This window comes from Ictidomys tridecemlineatus, chromosome 2, assembly GCF_052094955.1.
Source record: "Ictidomys tridecemlineatus isolate mIctTri1 chromosome 2, mIctTri1.hap1, whole genome shotgun sequence".
In the NCBI taxonomy this organism is placed as follows: Eukaryota; Metazoa; Chordata; class Mammalia; order Rodentia; family Sciuridae; genus Ictidomys; species Ictidomys tridecemlineatus.
In genome coordinates this window covers 46274735-46290872 of record NC_135478.1, presented here as the reverse complement: position 1 = coordinate 46290872, position 16138 = coordinate 46274735, and the positions used below count along the sequence as shown (strand labels likewise).

The window sequence follows — 16138 nt, the reverse complement described above, 5'->3', positions numbered from 1 at the left end:
AGTTACATAACCAGCTAAATTGATGCAAATGAACTGAAAGCTGAGAGGTGATAACTATTTGCATTTGGTTCCGATTTGTGACTGGTTTGCTTTTACCTCTACCTGCTGTGTATGTAAACTATTATTTTTTATTTGGATGTTTTTGTCTTTTCCCTATCATTTACTATTTTATAGGAACGTACACAGCCCCCTATCATATGCATCCCCAAGCTAGGGCTGCTAAGATTAATATTCTCACAGTATGAAATTTGGTAGCAACACAGTAGATTTAAATTTGAATTATTAAATCTATTTTGTGAGTAAAGCAGGGGGCGTAGAAACAAGAACAAGGCCAGTCACTTCAGTTCTTCCTGTGGCCAGTGTGACGGGCTCCATGGAAATCTGAGTGATGGTGTGTCCCTCAACCATAATGATAGTCACATAACCAAATGTTTTGTTGTCTGCCATAGTTCTGTCTGAGTGTGTCAATGGCAGCCAGATAGGCTGTGCTGCTGAGAAAGCAGGTGAATTTAGTATGTTTCATGCCTATGTGAGTCTTGGCTATCTGTTTTCCATGCTCCCATCTCAAAATCCTGTGTTTGAGACCATAAATAGATGAATGCAAGATACTCAAATTCAAAACGTATGACTTCCTGATGCAGGACCCCCAGCAGAACAGCAGAAGGCGCACCAGCTGAATCCCTATGAGAGCTAACAGGGGACACAGAGCTCTGTTTGGAACCAGGATGCTACCTGCATTTCTTATTGAAAAAAAAATTATTACTTTTAAACAACCTCATAATGTGGGTCTATTTGTGACTTTATCCATTTTTATATTTATTGGAACATTGGAAGTATTAATTTACTATTTTTATAATTGAGAAGCAAAGTAAAAGCAGGAGATGCAATTTAATTATGAAAAAATAAAGTTTTACACTGTAATGCATGAAAATTGTTTCAAACTTTCAAGGAACCATTGCTAGTGCAAATCTCGAACTTTTACACTTGCATGCTTTGACCTGATATCTCTTTTGCAGAATCTAGCTTAAATGAGTTAGTGATTCACAACAACCAAATACTAAGAAATAGAAAAGTGGTTGCAAAAGTCACTAGAATTTCAAAAGACACAATATTAGAAAGTCATTAAAAACTAAGGGTCAAAAGCATATTTAATAATGTAAGAAAATAAAGTAGGTTTAAAAATCAGACTATAACATTCTATGGACATTATACTGTGTTTGTGTGTGTGTGTGTGTGTGTGTGTGTGTGCGTGCACACATTTGCATATGTAAATATGTTGGCAAACAGATGTAAAAAATAGTACTAGAGGGGGCTGGAGATATGGCTGAGTGATAGAGCATTTGCCTGGCATGCATGAGGTCCTGAGTTCAAGCCCCAGCACTGAAACAAAAAACAAAATAAAACAAAAACAAAAACAAAAAAACACTGGAAAGAAGTGAATAGGCATGTTTAATAGTAGAAGAAAAATACTTATTTTGTTCTCTCCTTAATACATTTCTGCATCATTCAAATTCTATACAATGAGCATATATCATTTTATAGGTAATTAGACTAATGAACTAATTGTATTATCCATAACTGCACTCAATGGAACAATCTAAAAAGGGTTCCCCTAATAGTTGTTTGCTGAGACTAACTTTCCCCAGAAACAAATAAAACAGAAATCCAAACTCAGTTGTGCAAATACATATATAACTGCATTGATTCTTCATACAGATAGCAATACTCAGAAAGGTAAAGATTTACAAATAGCAGAATTGTCTTGCACAGAAAAAGTCTAAAAGACCTTTGTTTCTGAATAATCAGAAACAAAGGCCATTTGTACTTTTAATCAAAGGCCCAGTCCATGTCAGGTTGCTTAGAGTAGCGTTGATCTGAGTCTGGGAAATAGACAACATTGATAGGTGTGTGGTTCAACTCTGGGGTCCACTGCCCGTGTGTGTCTCAGTTGGTAAGGGCTGCCTGTCTTACACCTCTGGGTGGAAGGAAGGGCTACCTTGGCTGAAAGGTGAGAAAATAAAACAGGGTGAGGATTGGAATTTGACCAATAAATGAATACGAGATCCTCAGATTCAAAGTGCATGACTTACTGATGCAGGACTCCCAGCAAGCAGCAGAAGCTTTTCCAGCTCAGTCCCCATGAGGGCTAATGGGGACATGGAGCTCTGTTTGGAACCAGGGTTCTGTTTGGAGAGTGTTAACTGAATGGTTTAGGAGGGAGGTGTTGTCCCACAGCAGGGGCAAGACAGACAGCCCAGAGGTTGCAAAGATCAACTTCCAATTCGGCTGGAGATAAGAACGGAGGCCCTGTCTTGCCCTTGACCCCTTGGTGTAGAGGACCTTTACTTTGTCATTGTCATACTGTAGTGGAAGCAACCTGTACAGGACTCTGAGGAGACCTGGGGCCAGGGCTTGTCCAGAGCATGGCATACCAGCTATTCCGTTAGTGATCTGTGGCAGGAGCACTGACCTTCCTGATTGCACCTTGTTGAACACAGACAAATTTGATAAAGCAAAGAGAGAAGTGGTTTTGAAACACTGATATAATCTGATATTCTTTAAAAAAAAAAAAGTAGGCAAAAGAACTAGGTATTTTTAAAGCTGTAAACCAAGGATTGACTTTAAAACCTCTAATGTCTCAAGGCTGCCTCGTCCCAGTCTTAACTTTTAATGTCTTAGGAATTCAAAAATCTCCTTTCAAAAAAAATTCTCATTTATTCAAGATACATGAATGTTTTCTATTTATTTAAATCAAGCCGATTATAAAATATGGCTCTCCTGAGGTGTTGAAACAATTCAGACAACTCATAACATTGCTAAAGAGAAACTGCCTTTCCTTTAGAAAGTCTAAAGAATAAAAACAACAGAATTTTTAAAATTATTTTCATCTCCTTATATCCCAGAGGAATACAAATGCCCTTCTTCTGTATAGAAAAGAAGGAAGAGGATGGAGAAAAATTTCTTCAAAAAGCTCAGTGAATCGGGATGTCATGGTCTTGATGTTAGCATAATCAATATTGAGCTTGGGGACAATATTGAAGGGGACATCTCAGGACACTCAAATTTCTGATTCCCTTGCATCAAGATGCAGTTCTGTAAGTTATATTTATTGACCCAAAGATGATCTTGAACTCAAAGCACTGGATTGCCATTTCAAGGTCTTTTTTTGTATTTCATGGTGGACTTAGGACACCTGTATCCCTTGCTTGATACACTAGATGTGTTATCTGATAAACAGTTTGCAAGTCTACAATTTTATAATCCTGGCTCTGAAAGATATGTCTTTTACAGGACAATTAAAATGCAATATTGCAATGAAATTTTAAAAATCAAATAACCCAAAATACATCGACTTAAGTCAGACATGCATTTTTTAAATTGCAAGACAGACAGAGAGAGAGAGAGAGAGAGAGAGAGAGAGAGAGAGAGAGAGAGAGAGAGAGAACATATAAAGACAGCCATTCCTAATAAATAAATAAATAAATAAATAAATAAAGACAGCCATTCTTTATTTATCAAAATAAAGTACGATTCAGTGACTAGTTTGAAAATCAAAATCAGTACAATTCAGTGACTAGTTTCAAAATCAAATCTTTTTCCAGAGCCAGGCATGGTGGCACATGCCCAGCGGCTCAGAAGGCTGAGGCAGGAAGATCATGTGTTCAAAGTCATCCTTAGCAAATTAGTGAGGCACTAAGCAACTCAACAAGACCCTGTCTCTAAATATGTTTTCAAAGGGCTGGAGATGTGGCTCAGAGGTTAAATGCTCCTGGGTTCAACTTCAGGATCAAAATAAAACAACAAAACAAACCTTTGTCCAGATATAAATGTAGTCAATCATGTATCAAATTGATGTCAAATCACCATCAGTGATTTTAATCTCACTTTACTGGTCCTCATAGGAAGGGATTTCCCGTGTGAGAGCTAAAACTGCTAAGTGTCCAAAACACCCATGCACTGTAAACTCATAGGCATCCCTTTCTTTAGTTTTTTTGACATAATTTTTGGGGGTACCAGGGGTTGAATCCAGGGGTGCTTAACCACTGAGCCATATCCCCAGCCCTTTTTTTATATTTTATTTAGAGACAGGGTCTTTTATTTCTGAGTTCCCTAGGGCCTTGCTAAATTGCTGAGGCTGGATTTGAACTTGTCTCAGCCTCCCAAGTAGCTGGGATTATAGGTGTGGTGCCACCACACCCAGCAACAAAATTCTTTTGATACACAAGAAGGCTCATTTTCATTGACAGAATTTATCTGCCTAAGTGGTTTCTGCACATTAACATTGGAGAATTCATCATTTTAACGAAGCAACCACCTTTCAGTTTTTAATTGCTAAATTGAGTCATATACTTATTGGTATGGTCATAGTTCCAGCTGCCTAGCCCTTTTTTCTGTCATCCTATTCACATATTAGACCCCTCCCCCCACTAGATGTACTTTAATTAGTGGGTATATATTCATGGAAAACCTCCATGTGCCCCAGGTCTCTGAGAAGTGAAGCGATAGCTCTATGAGCTACCAGACGTGATCTTGCCACAGGATTCAACTGAAATGACCCTCTGGGGTAAACTGGAGCAGTTGTGCAATCCTGTGTGGCGATGCTGCGAAGAAGTTCAAAAACAGAAAGTTAGATGTTTATCCCTTCTAATTAACTAGAAGGATTTTGGAAAACCCAACTAAGTTTCATGAGGTAGAAAAATGTCAGGCAAGGCCTAATGCCATGGTATGGATTCTCTTTTTTCCAGAAATGACTCATAGAAGTGAACCACTTGCTGAATCATGAGCTCTGTGTGCTTAGATTGGACCAGTCCCTACTAGCCCGGGCCTGGAACCCATTAGGTGATTTGGAGACTGGGTACTTCCGAAGCTTGTCTCCCTTCTTCCCGATTCTCTTCCTCTATAACAACTTCCTTTGTTATATGCCCCCAGCCTCCTTTAATAACATGCTTCAGTTATGATTAACTATCCTGATTGTTTTCTAAAACACATTTGTGAAGGCCACAATGGTCTCTCATAGGACGAAGGAGAAATATTTTTATGTTTATGTGAGTCAGATGGAGGGACTGATGAACTTCAAACTTGGTAATGAGTGGACCGGAAAGAAGCCCAGGGGACCATACCTTATCCTGGAACCGTCCCTGTGAGATTAATTGCCCCTCTCATTTTGCCAGGCACTATACCTCACTATATGAGGTATTTTTCCCAATAATTCCACTTCGAGGTACTCTTGGGGGTATTCCTTTTTTTTTTTTTTTTTTTGTAACCCAGGATTCACCAAGGAGCACTTAACCACTGAGCCACATTCCCAGCCCTTTTTTGTATATTTTACTTAGAGACAGGGTCTTGCTGAGGGTCTTGCTAAGTTGCTGAGGCTGAACTTGAATTTACAATCCTCCTGCCTCAGCCTCCTGAGCCACTGGGATTACAGGCATTCATCACCATGCCTGACAGGGCTATTCTTAATTTAAGGGTGATTTACTTTGTTGCCTCTTGGATTGCACGTGAAGCTACCTAAGGCAAAAAGTGACATTTGTCCTTGCATTTCAAAACAGGAGACTGAGGACAGAATGATTTGCACACAGGCTCTGGCATTCATTAGGTAGGCTGAGGCTCAAATTTCCATGTTGCTGCCTTCTGTGACCTAGAGCAAGGTACTTTGCCCCTTTATCTTTAATCCTTTTACCTGTTAAGTGGACAAAGACCATTCACAAGGTCTGTGCCAGGGTTAGATGCAAGGCTACGTAAATGTGAAACATATCAAGCATTGTTGGGTAATAGCAAGGCATGCTTGGCAGTGGATATGCATAGTAGATACAGAGCTGAGTAGATGGAAGGAAGGATGGATGGAAGGAAGGGTGGATGGATGAATAAAAACAACTAACCAAGTTTGTTGAATCTGCTGAGATGTTAATTTGGGTCTATTTGCTGGAAGTCACAGCGTTCAACTGAGCTGTTAAAAAGACAGTCAGTCCTTTTTCCTTATCGCTGTGACATTGGCTGTACATCATGAACCTTGTCCCCCTCTTAGCAACAGAAGCACGTAGCCACTAGCTTCTCAGAAATTCCTTCCAGTCTCAGGCTAACCACACTGATGGAGGCACGATATGCAAGGGCATGAAGAGAAGGAGCTCCGGAGTCTTGTCTGAGTTCTGGTACCAATTCTCTGCCACTCCTTTCTTCTCTGGGCCTCCTTCATAAAATAAATAAAAGGACGGTGTTGGATTAAAATCATTCTAGGATCATTTACTGGGCACTTCCCATGGACCAGGCTCTGTGCTAAATGCTCTGGATTAAAAAGAGGACTCATTCTTAGGTTCTGCCCTTGGAGTTTACAGGCTCGGCCCAATTTCCAGCATTTCTTCCAGCCGCAGTGTTCAGTGACTTTGCTGCATTAACAGTTTGCACAAATTTGGGCCTAGATGGTATCTTTGGTTGTAGAGTAAATATGATTATCTTTGTAGTGAAGTTTGAGAACATCTGGTTCCCATTTCCACTTAGTTAGGGAAGGTTTTGTGGAGGAAGCAGCATTTCAGGGGGTCTTTAAACAAGGGGAAGGTTTTTGTCCCAAGGCCTCCGAAGCTCCGGCTCTGACAGTTGGCTGTGTTTTCAGGCACCTCTTTGGGAGGTGTTTAAACCATGTTTGTGAAAATATGAATGTTCGGCCACAACAGGGGGTCAGTTATGTGACAGAGCTCATCATGAGTATTGGTCCAAATCCAGCATCTCCTGGTAATTCTCATTGTGATTATTACTGGGCATTCTTAAAATATAGGTTTTTACCTTAATCAACAAAGCAGGTGGTACATTAATAAACAAAGCATTTCCAAGATGGGTTTCTGATATGTTAATCAGAAATATTATGTTTATTAGTAAAATTCTCTTGACCTTGGATTTATGTGCATATGTGTTCCTAGTGGAAGGCACTTCTTCTGCTCTAGAGAGATGTTTACCCATCAACTCTGTTCCTTGCTTAATGACTTATATCTTAGAATCACTGGAAAAAAAAAAAGGGAAACATTAACTTTTTTCCTTCCTATATAATAACTGTTTTATTAGAAGAAAGCTGTTTTTAGATTTTCATATAGATGTTCCAACTTGAGCCAGCATTATCATTCACCAAGTTGTCTTCAGGTTGTTAAAAAGAGAAAACAAACAAATTCAACAATCCAGTTTCTGCACGACGCAGTTAAAGTTCAAAGAGGAAACTCTGTCTGCTTTTCTATGTAAACAACTTAAAATGCAGAAAAAGGCTCATAAGAATTCAGGATTTCCAAATCTCAGATGCAAATAATAATGATTCTGTATGAATAAGAGAAAATGGCTTGTTCAAAAGCAAAATATCATTTATGTAGCGTTCTCTTGGATTGAGTGACTATACTTTATCAGGATGATCAAAGGCACAATAAGAGCAAACATTTCTTAAAAAGAGTATTTATTCTTACTTCTTATTCTCATGGTCCACTGCCATTTTCTTGGAGACTTATATTATTTAGATTTCAGGCACCTTGAAAAATGTTGAAAAATTCCAGTGCACAATACACATCCAAACAATGATTGGTGTTAAATTAGCCTAGATTTTTAAAGGGAAGCATTTCATCTCAACAGTGTCATGAAAGATCATTCCTGTTGCTTTCATGAAAGAATTAGCTTTTCAATTAAAAATAATGCCTGTTCTTTCTAAATTCTTCACTATGAAGAACACCCAAAATACTGATATTCAAATATGTGTAACTCAGAATGTAAAAATTTTACTCTGGTAGGATTTGCAATGTCTAAGTATTACCAGGGCTCCCCACCCCCATCTTTTATTGATGCATTATAGGTGTATAAAATAGTGGGATTTTTTTGTTGTTAAATATTAGTGCATGACCATGGCTTTTTCAAAGGACTATTTTATCTATACATAAAAAGGGATATTTAAAATGTATAATTATTGGGGCTGGGGTTGTGTCTCAGTGTTAGCATGCTTACCTAGCATGCATGAGGCACTGGGTTCAATTCTCAGCTCCACATACAAATGTAAAATAAAGGTCCATCAATAACTAAAAAATATTTTTAAAGAAAACTTTTTAAAAGATGTATAATTATTATTGTGGTTATTTTTACATTTTTTTTTGGTTTCAAGCGTTCGTCTTCATTGCAAGTGTCTGCTATTAGGTGGTTTTATTTATAACATGCTTTCTACAGATGAGAATTTATGGAGACAGTCTTCTTTTTAAGTTTCAGTTATATAGAAAAGAAACCCCCCCCCAAAAAAAACCATACACCTATCATCCAGATTTAAGTAATATAAATATTTTATCATATGCACTTCAGGTTTTTTCAAATGATTTTTTTTTATGAAGTGAAACACTGCACATTTTGCATTTTGACGGGGCTGTGTGAACTGATTGTCATCCTATGGGGGTTGACTGCTGTCAGCAGGTGGTGCATAACTGCTCCTTGCTCCCCACTGCTGTGTAGGAGTACTGCCCCTATTCCTAGGACCCAGGCACTGCACTGCTCTTTGGGGATGGAGTGGAGTGGGTAAATTGCTTGCATCTTTACAAATAATCCCCTAATTAAATTTTCCTCAGATCACTCATGTTGAGCATATTGTTTGATTAACATGGGAACCTAATAGTTAAGAATTTGTATCCCGTGTTAATGAAATTTTACAAACAGGTATATGTACCTATACCCACCAGACAACATTGTTGTGTGTTTTTTTGTTTAAATTTTTGCATAAAGAACCTCACCCTACATGTGTACATCTGCAACTTGCTTCATTTTCTCCAAATGTTGAGATTTATTCATGTTTTCATGTGAAGATCGAGTCAGTAAGGGGTGTGTCTGTCCTGAAATCAGCTTGCTGCTCATACCCCAGTGTACCCTTACTAGAATCTTCCCCTGATATCTCTGCTTAGTACTAAGGGTCATGGATGTTCTGGTGTGAGAAGGAGGGCTATTTTGAAGGGTAGGTGGCCATTGAAAAAGGTTAGGTACAGATGGTTTGTTTGGTTGGAGGTGAGAGGGAACATTTAAGGGATTTAGGGTCTAAAGTATCTCCACATAGCCCATGTATTCTGCTCAGGTTCCTTTTTTTCTGGATCTGTGTTTTCCTCTTACTGCTTTTTAACTAGTTTATACAGAGGGTTACTCCAGTACCACCTTGCTCTTCCCTTGACAGAGTATCACATGGAGGACATGGGTGATATGTGCTTCCTGTCCCCAGTACTCCTTATCGTGGCCTTTGGGAATTCTGAGGTCATTCGAGTAAACTTCATGGGCAGAGGAGGGGATGCCAAGGATCTGGCTTCTTTCTGCCCAAGCAGCACTTAAGAAAGTGGGTTTGAAAGGACATCGTCCTTCATGTACTCTCCAATCACATTTCCAGATCCTACACATCATAAAAAGTCAATGGTTCTCCTTTCAAAATGTCTCATCTGTTATTCTATGTTCGTCTACCTTTTAGTATTATTCATTTTTCTGTCAAGGCCAAGGTTATTGACAGAACTAATAGTTGAAAAACAGCCTGTGCTTCAAATGGTTACGTATCTAAGTGACATTGGCTGCCATCTAAATACATTTTTACTGGAAAGACACTTAGTCAAGAAAATGACTTTTTAAATCTCCCAGGACATTGTGCCTGCAATTCACCCTGACTTCCACCAGATGGTGATAGTGCCATTCAATGGTGTGCAGGTTGAAGTTCATTGCAGGCTTGAAAGGAAAACACAATGGAAATGCAGCTGCATACTTACAAATTATATACACAGAGAGGCTATTTATATGCTGTAGCATTATACATTGATATTATGTACTCCATTAAAATAGTCAATATGGTGATCAACTTTAGTAAGAAAAGAAAAACATACACAAACATAAGAAGAGCAAAGTATAGCAGAAAAACGATATTTGAGGAGCGGTAGTGAATAAGCCTTTGTTCTTGGATCACAGCCAATCTTCCCCAGCAGAGTTCACCATTTGTGCACAACCTTCCCTTTGAGCCCAAGCCTCCAGGGCTGAGCAGATCTGGCAGCAGACTCTACTGAAAACCACCTGGCAGCCCTCTAATGGTTTGCCAAGCGTGCTGCCCTTAATTCGCTTGAATGCCTTCTCTGGGCCAGGCCCAGCTTGCCTCCTTTCTCTGGGACTTGGCATTCACCCCCCCCAGGGCTCCCAGCTGCAGGAGAAACAGTGGATCCTGCCGCTAGCCCTGGCAAGCTTCCTCTGAATGGAGATGTGAAGAAGGCAAGTAAAACAGATGTCCTTCCAAAGTGGAGCCCATCCAGGCAGCACGGTAGCCATCACTATTCCCAGTCCAAGGCGCCCCGTGGAGGACTGGCATGTGCCTTCCACCTGTCTCCAGGCCTTTCCTCTTTACCTGTGGGTGTTCATATCTCTATCCTGGTAAGGCCAAAAGTTGACACTGATTCTACAACTTCTCACACAGACTCCTTTTTCAAAGAAGGCAGACTTTTGTTATTTCATTATAAAGATTTTTTTTCAAGAAGTCCCAATGATAACAGATTTTTTTTTACAGCATCCTAAGAAATGGTCATTTTCCCAAATTCTGCCTCTTACCACTCAGTATTTGGCTACTTTGGGGGTACCTAAATTTCTTCCCTTCTGGGAAAGACAGACAACCATCCCTCTTGAGAATGTTGGGACCATTTTCCCTTTGACTTTCCTAGCCAAAGAAATTCCTCTCTCTGGGTTGTATGTGGCCCCTGGGGTCGCTTCAATAGGTATCTAGAGCTACTTAAGTCATTTATGGATCATTCACCTGTGTGATTCAGGATTTGTCCAAGTGATACAAATCCTATTCATGCTCATTTGGGCGAAAAAAGTGAGAGAGAGAGAGAGAGAGAGAGAGAGAGAGAGAGAGAGAGAGAGAGAGAGAGAGAGAAACTTATTGGTTGGAGTAACCCAATAATGAAAAAAAGTATTGTTGGAGTTGACATCAGGGGTGAAGGCATCCAGAGCCTGGTCCCTCCCTTCCTCTCCCTACCTCTTCATTTCCCCTTCAACACACACACACACACACACACACACACACACACACACCATAGCCTAATTGAGTTTCTATGACCATCAAGATTATATTCTAGGCTTGGGATATAGCTCAGTTGGTAGAGTGCTTGCCTTGCATATACAAGGCCCTGGGTACAATCCCCAGCAACACACACACACACACTCACGATTATGTTCTTATAACCATCCACAAAGTGGGGGGAAATCTTTGCTATCAGCTCCAGAAATAAACAAATCCCAGATAATCTAACTTGAATCGTGTGCCAAAATTAATAAATCAATCAGTGTGGCCAAGAGGAGGTGTGCATGTGAGTGTGAAGCCCTCTGGTTGGTACAGCCTGGGTTGGATATCTAGTCACACATTCAAGATGGGGGAAGTTAGTTGCTAGGAAAACCTTGTGACTTGAGGAGATGATGAGGATTTCTGTGAAGGAAGGGACTGTTGTTTGCAGAATAAGAAAAGGAAAGACACTGGGCATTTAAAAAAAAAAAGTCTACCTTTACATGGTTTCATTTGTAAATATCTTCACTATAAAGCTAATAGTATGGAGCAGCGAACTTCTTCCTGGTTGTAAAAATTGCTTGTCAGAGCATTCTGAATCTGTCATTTGATGACTGACAGCTATCAACAAATGCCAGACATTTTTACTTTAGTTCAAGTTAGACCTGAAGAAGGTAGCTTTTGTGCTCACAGATGAGAGGCAGTGTACCAGCCACCCCCCCCCAGCCCCCAGCTCTTCTCTGCCTGGTCAACTTTTCTTCCCAAGTGGACTTAGGGTTCCTTGAGGATAAGACCCAGGTCTTAGTCCTCCTGGTTGTCCTGCCAGCTTACAGAATAAAATTTGGCATAAAGCTAAGGCTAAAGGAATATTCAGCAAAGAAATCAACAAAGAATAATGACCAGGCCAGCAGCAAAATGAAAAGATTGTCGTCTATTGTTTTTATACTATCTAGGGCCACACCTAAGGGCCAGTGGCATTGCCCACCAGTGCCATCAGTGGGAAACTGATCCAGCCTTAAGAGTGAAGGCCCGAGGTGACTGCGCAAGCCTCACACATGAGTCTGAATGCATATTCATATAAGCCCCCATGCGTGATTAACTCGGGGAGCTGACAGGAAGCAGTCGATCTGTTGAGCAAGTTTATGTTTTATAAACCAGATGTTCAGTATTATTATTCATCATTTCCTTTGATACCAGAGCGGTCCCCATTATGTAGCATAGGAAATGAAGGATATGGAATAATATACACTTATTATACAACAGAACACCACAACCAAGCCTTTCAGAGGCCTGTTCAAAGCCCGTGCGAGTGTAATTGAACAGCCATTCATTTTAACGTTCCCACTTGGACGTAAGTTAATGGGATTTTGCCCAGATGGACCATGGTGACCCCCATCTCCTGCTTCTACCCTTTGGAAAATGAATGTTGACTCTATGTCTGCATTTTTCTTGGAAGCCACATGCAGGAATCAGTCCTAAGTGGTGCTCTTGCCTCAGAAGCAGCTATAGGTTGGGGACCACAGAAAAGCAGGGGGTCCCCTAGTGTGTGAGGGGACAGAGAGCATCTGGCCATGGTGGGCTGCATGACTTCTGCTTGGTGGTCTGGGAAAAAAAAAAAACTCTTGCCACTAGCTGCAATTTCCTATGGCAGGAGTACAGAATGCCTTTTGATCATAAAGTGCTTACGGTGCAAATGAACTTTCAAATTGATTTCCTTCTCCATGAAATGTTTAAGATTCACAGAGTACAGACCTGTGGAGAGTGGGGATGATGGAGCTGGTGGGTGCAGATGAGGGTATTAATGTACAAGTGCTGTTTCTGGGCTCTTGCCAGCCCTTGTGGCCGTGTGATGAGCTGGTATATGTGGGAAACCTGCAGGTTAAGGTTCTGGCCAAGCCCGTTCCAATATGGGCCAGAACTGCCCCTAGGAGAGGACTACATGAGATTATAGTTCCGCATGTGAACTCTGGCCAGACTGGACTCACTGCATTTCCTTTGTTTACCTGGGGCTGGTTACAAATGAATGGTTTCAGTACAAATGCAATATTATAGGGATTCTTTTTAAAGTAATGATGTAGTAATTACATTTGGAATTAGCCCCTGAGTGAAGTTGATACTATATTCTGGCTTAATATTTGGAAGTTCATTTCCCATGATCTTGCATTTGTGCCAGGACAATTACTAGTGATTTATAACTGATTTTTACTGGTTGCAGGAAAAAAGCTTCATTTCTCATTATTGTCAATGGTATGTTTTGATTTCATCCATGATACATGTTGGCATTGGTTGAAACTTTGATTTAGGTTGCAAAGTGGAAGTTGTCCAGGGTTATGGATCAGCTCAAATCAGTTTTCTGTATAGCATTAAGGATTAATCAAGGAGTCAGAATATGGGAGGGCTTTTAATTCTAAGAGAGCTATTTATTATGAGTTGATTCTGCCTTTGAAAAAGGGCCTTTCCTACCTCCAATGATGGCCATAGTACACTTTATGTATTTTTAGCAAGATGTTGGAACTGTGTTTCCATAAATTGATATTTACTATAGGTATTGGTTTCTAGCAACAATAACATTCTCTCATAGTTAACGTTCTTGACAAGGTAATATTTGATAACATTGATAAGGTAAAATTTCTTTATCTGGTCTAATGATTATTGTAATCATGCATATGATTATTGTGTATATTAATCAGGGTTATCTAGAGAAAGTATGTGTGTGTGTGTGTGTGTGTGTGTGTTTGTGAGAGAGAGAGAGAGAAAAACATATGAATGCATATGTATATATGTATGTAGAACCTCTGTATTATGTGTATGTATGTACATGTAGGTCTGTGCATATGCACTTATATGTGTATATATATATATTTATAGGGAGAAACAGACAGATGGACTTATATTCAAGAATTGGCTTTTGTGATTGTGGAGTCTGACAATTCTGAAATCCGTAAGGCAGGCTTGCAAGCTGGAAACCCCAGTATGAGTTGATGTTGCCATTTTGAGTTTGAAGGCAAACTGGAGGCAGAATTCCTCTTTCTTTGGGCCTGTCTTTTTTCTTAGGAATTTCAACTGACTGGGTGAGACCTACGTGCATTACTTTACTTGAAGTGTGCTAATTTAAATCTCTGTGATATTAAAAAAAAAAAAAAGACCTTCCCAGCAACTACCTCACACAGTGGTTGATCAGATGAGTAAGCACCATGAACTATCCCAGATAAGCATAGAATTAACCATGACTCCTTGAGTTCCTGGTCTTTAGGGACAATGAGATTTCCCTCATCTTACTTTTCATGGAGGAAGGTAGACCCATATAGATATCCATGTATAATAAAATAAAACAAGGTTCCTTCCTTTCTTATTGGGATGTTTTCCCCCCAACACCTATTAGCTTTTGTTTAGCTATCACGATTACTGATGGAGATGAAGTAGAAATGATTGCCCTAAAACAATGCTTCTCAAACTTAAATAGGCATGCTAAAAATAATGATTCACATTCAGAGGGTATAGAATGGGGGCTGGGATTATGCATTTTTAACAAGCACTCAGGTGTTGCTGTCCCATGCACCACACTGCAAGTGATGATGTCCTGTAACTTCAAGAATGCATTAGAAGAACACGGGAGAAAATGAGCAGAGTCTAATGACCTTTACTTAAGAAACTAGTCCCATCCAGGCAGGATCAGTCATTTAGATTTCAGGATCTATTATTTATGATTCCTCTTCCCAAGAAGTTTGAGAGAGCAATGCCTGATTATCCCATGGTACTAAAATTATGGAAGAATAGAGAAGCATCAGAAACCCTCTAGACTAAAGATGATGGATTTCCTTCATGGAGTGCTTCACTTTGGGGGCTTGGGCAGGCTGTTGAAACCAGAAAGCATTTCTCTCCTATTGGACTTAGCAGGCCGATCTCTATCTGTGAGCAGTGACTTTGCCTCTTACTAACTGTGTGACCTTGAAGGCAGGGAAAGGAGAGCAGTACTTGTGAGCACCTCCATATGCTAGGTTCCCTGCTGGGTGGCTTTGTGTTTTATCTTCAGGAGGATGATGCTGGGGAATCATGGGCACTATTCCATGAGGCTTAGCTAGTGCATTTAAGAAAGGTTCCAAGCTGAGAATTAGTACCACGTTTGTCTTATTGTCCAGGACTCCATTGCCCTATTTGTTACTGGGGCATAGGAGGCATTCTTCCCTCCCTGCCTCCCAACACGGTGTGAAAAGTACCCAGGGTGACAGACACGTGTCATGTGCAGTATCTCATGGGTCATTCATCCAGGTGTGTTTAGCTTCTTAGTCATGAGTGTCAGGGTTGTATGATAAAGCAATCTTTTTATTCTGTTTGTTTTCCATCTGGGACTGGGACTCCGTAGAGATAAAAGGACATTGACCCACCTACCTTGGAGAGAATTAATGCTTACAGAATCTGTGGTTTCCAGCAAGGGCAGCTTATAAAGACCCTTTCAGCTTGTGATTTCTGATCCTTGATTTTTAGATTAAAAAGAAGCATTGTTGACACAGATATCAAACATAAACATCTGGGAAGTAAAACAATAAAATCAATCTGTTGTAACAACACAGATCACTGTGATTCAGACAAGGCTTTGTTTGAACCAAAATGGCGGAACTCAGAGAACAACCGATGGGCTGGAGTGACTGACGCCATGCCCCAGGTGGGGGCCAGCGTCTCATCTGCAAATCAGGCAGGAAGATGCTGTCCTCTCTCTCTGTTTAAGACTCAGGTGGGCGCTGGCCCGTTCTCAACAGCCTCTGGTCAGGGCAGGATGTGATGGTCACAGGATGGCCTCCCACACTGAGGTTTCCAGAACATTCTCAGTAACCGGCGTTTCTCTCTCCGTCCAGCTTGCTGACGATCAGGGCCTCGTCCTGATGACCACAGTGGCCATGCCCGTGTTTAGTAAGCAGAATGAAACCGTGAGTATGGTGGCCCTCCTTTCCGCTTGCTGCTAAGAAGGTTGACTTCTCAGTCAAGCTCTGGTGATTTTTCCCCTCTAAGGATAGAGGGTGTACAACTGTTTCTTAATGTTTCATCCTACCAGGAGAACTGATAAATCCAACATCCCTGAGAGGAATTGGAGTAGGTATCAGCTTAGTGTTGGTAGCACCTCAG

The 16138-nt window shown here is 40.4% G+C and overlaps 1 protein-coding gene across 5 annotated transcripts in view; it reads left to right on the top strand.

Moving 5' to 3' along the window:
* Cacna2d3 (calcium voltage-gated channel auxiliary subunit alpha2delta 3) overlaps window positions 1–16138 on the top strand; it is an 873532-nt gene that overhangs the window by 623524 nt on the left and 233870 nt on the right. For all 5 annotated transcript variants that reach the window (XM_078038406.1, XM_078038403.1, XM_078038405.1 and 2 more), the window contains one exon: window positions 15871–15942. In XM_078038406.1, the coding sequence (XP_077894532.1) occupies window positions 15871–15942 (72 nt within the window). The remainder of the gene's footprint in view (window positions 1–15870; window positions 15943–16138) is intronic.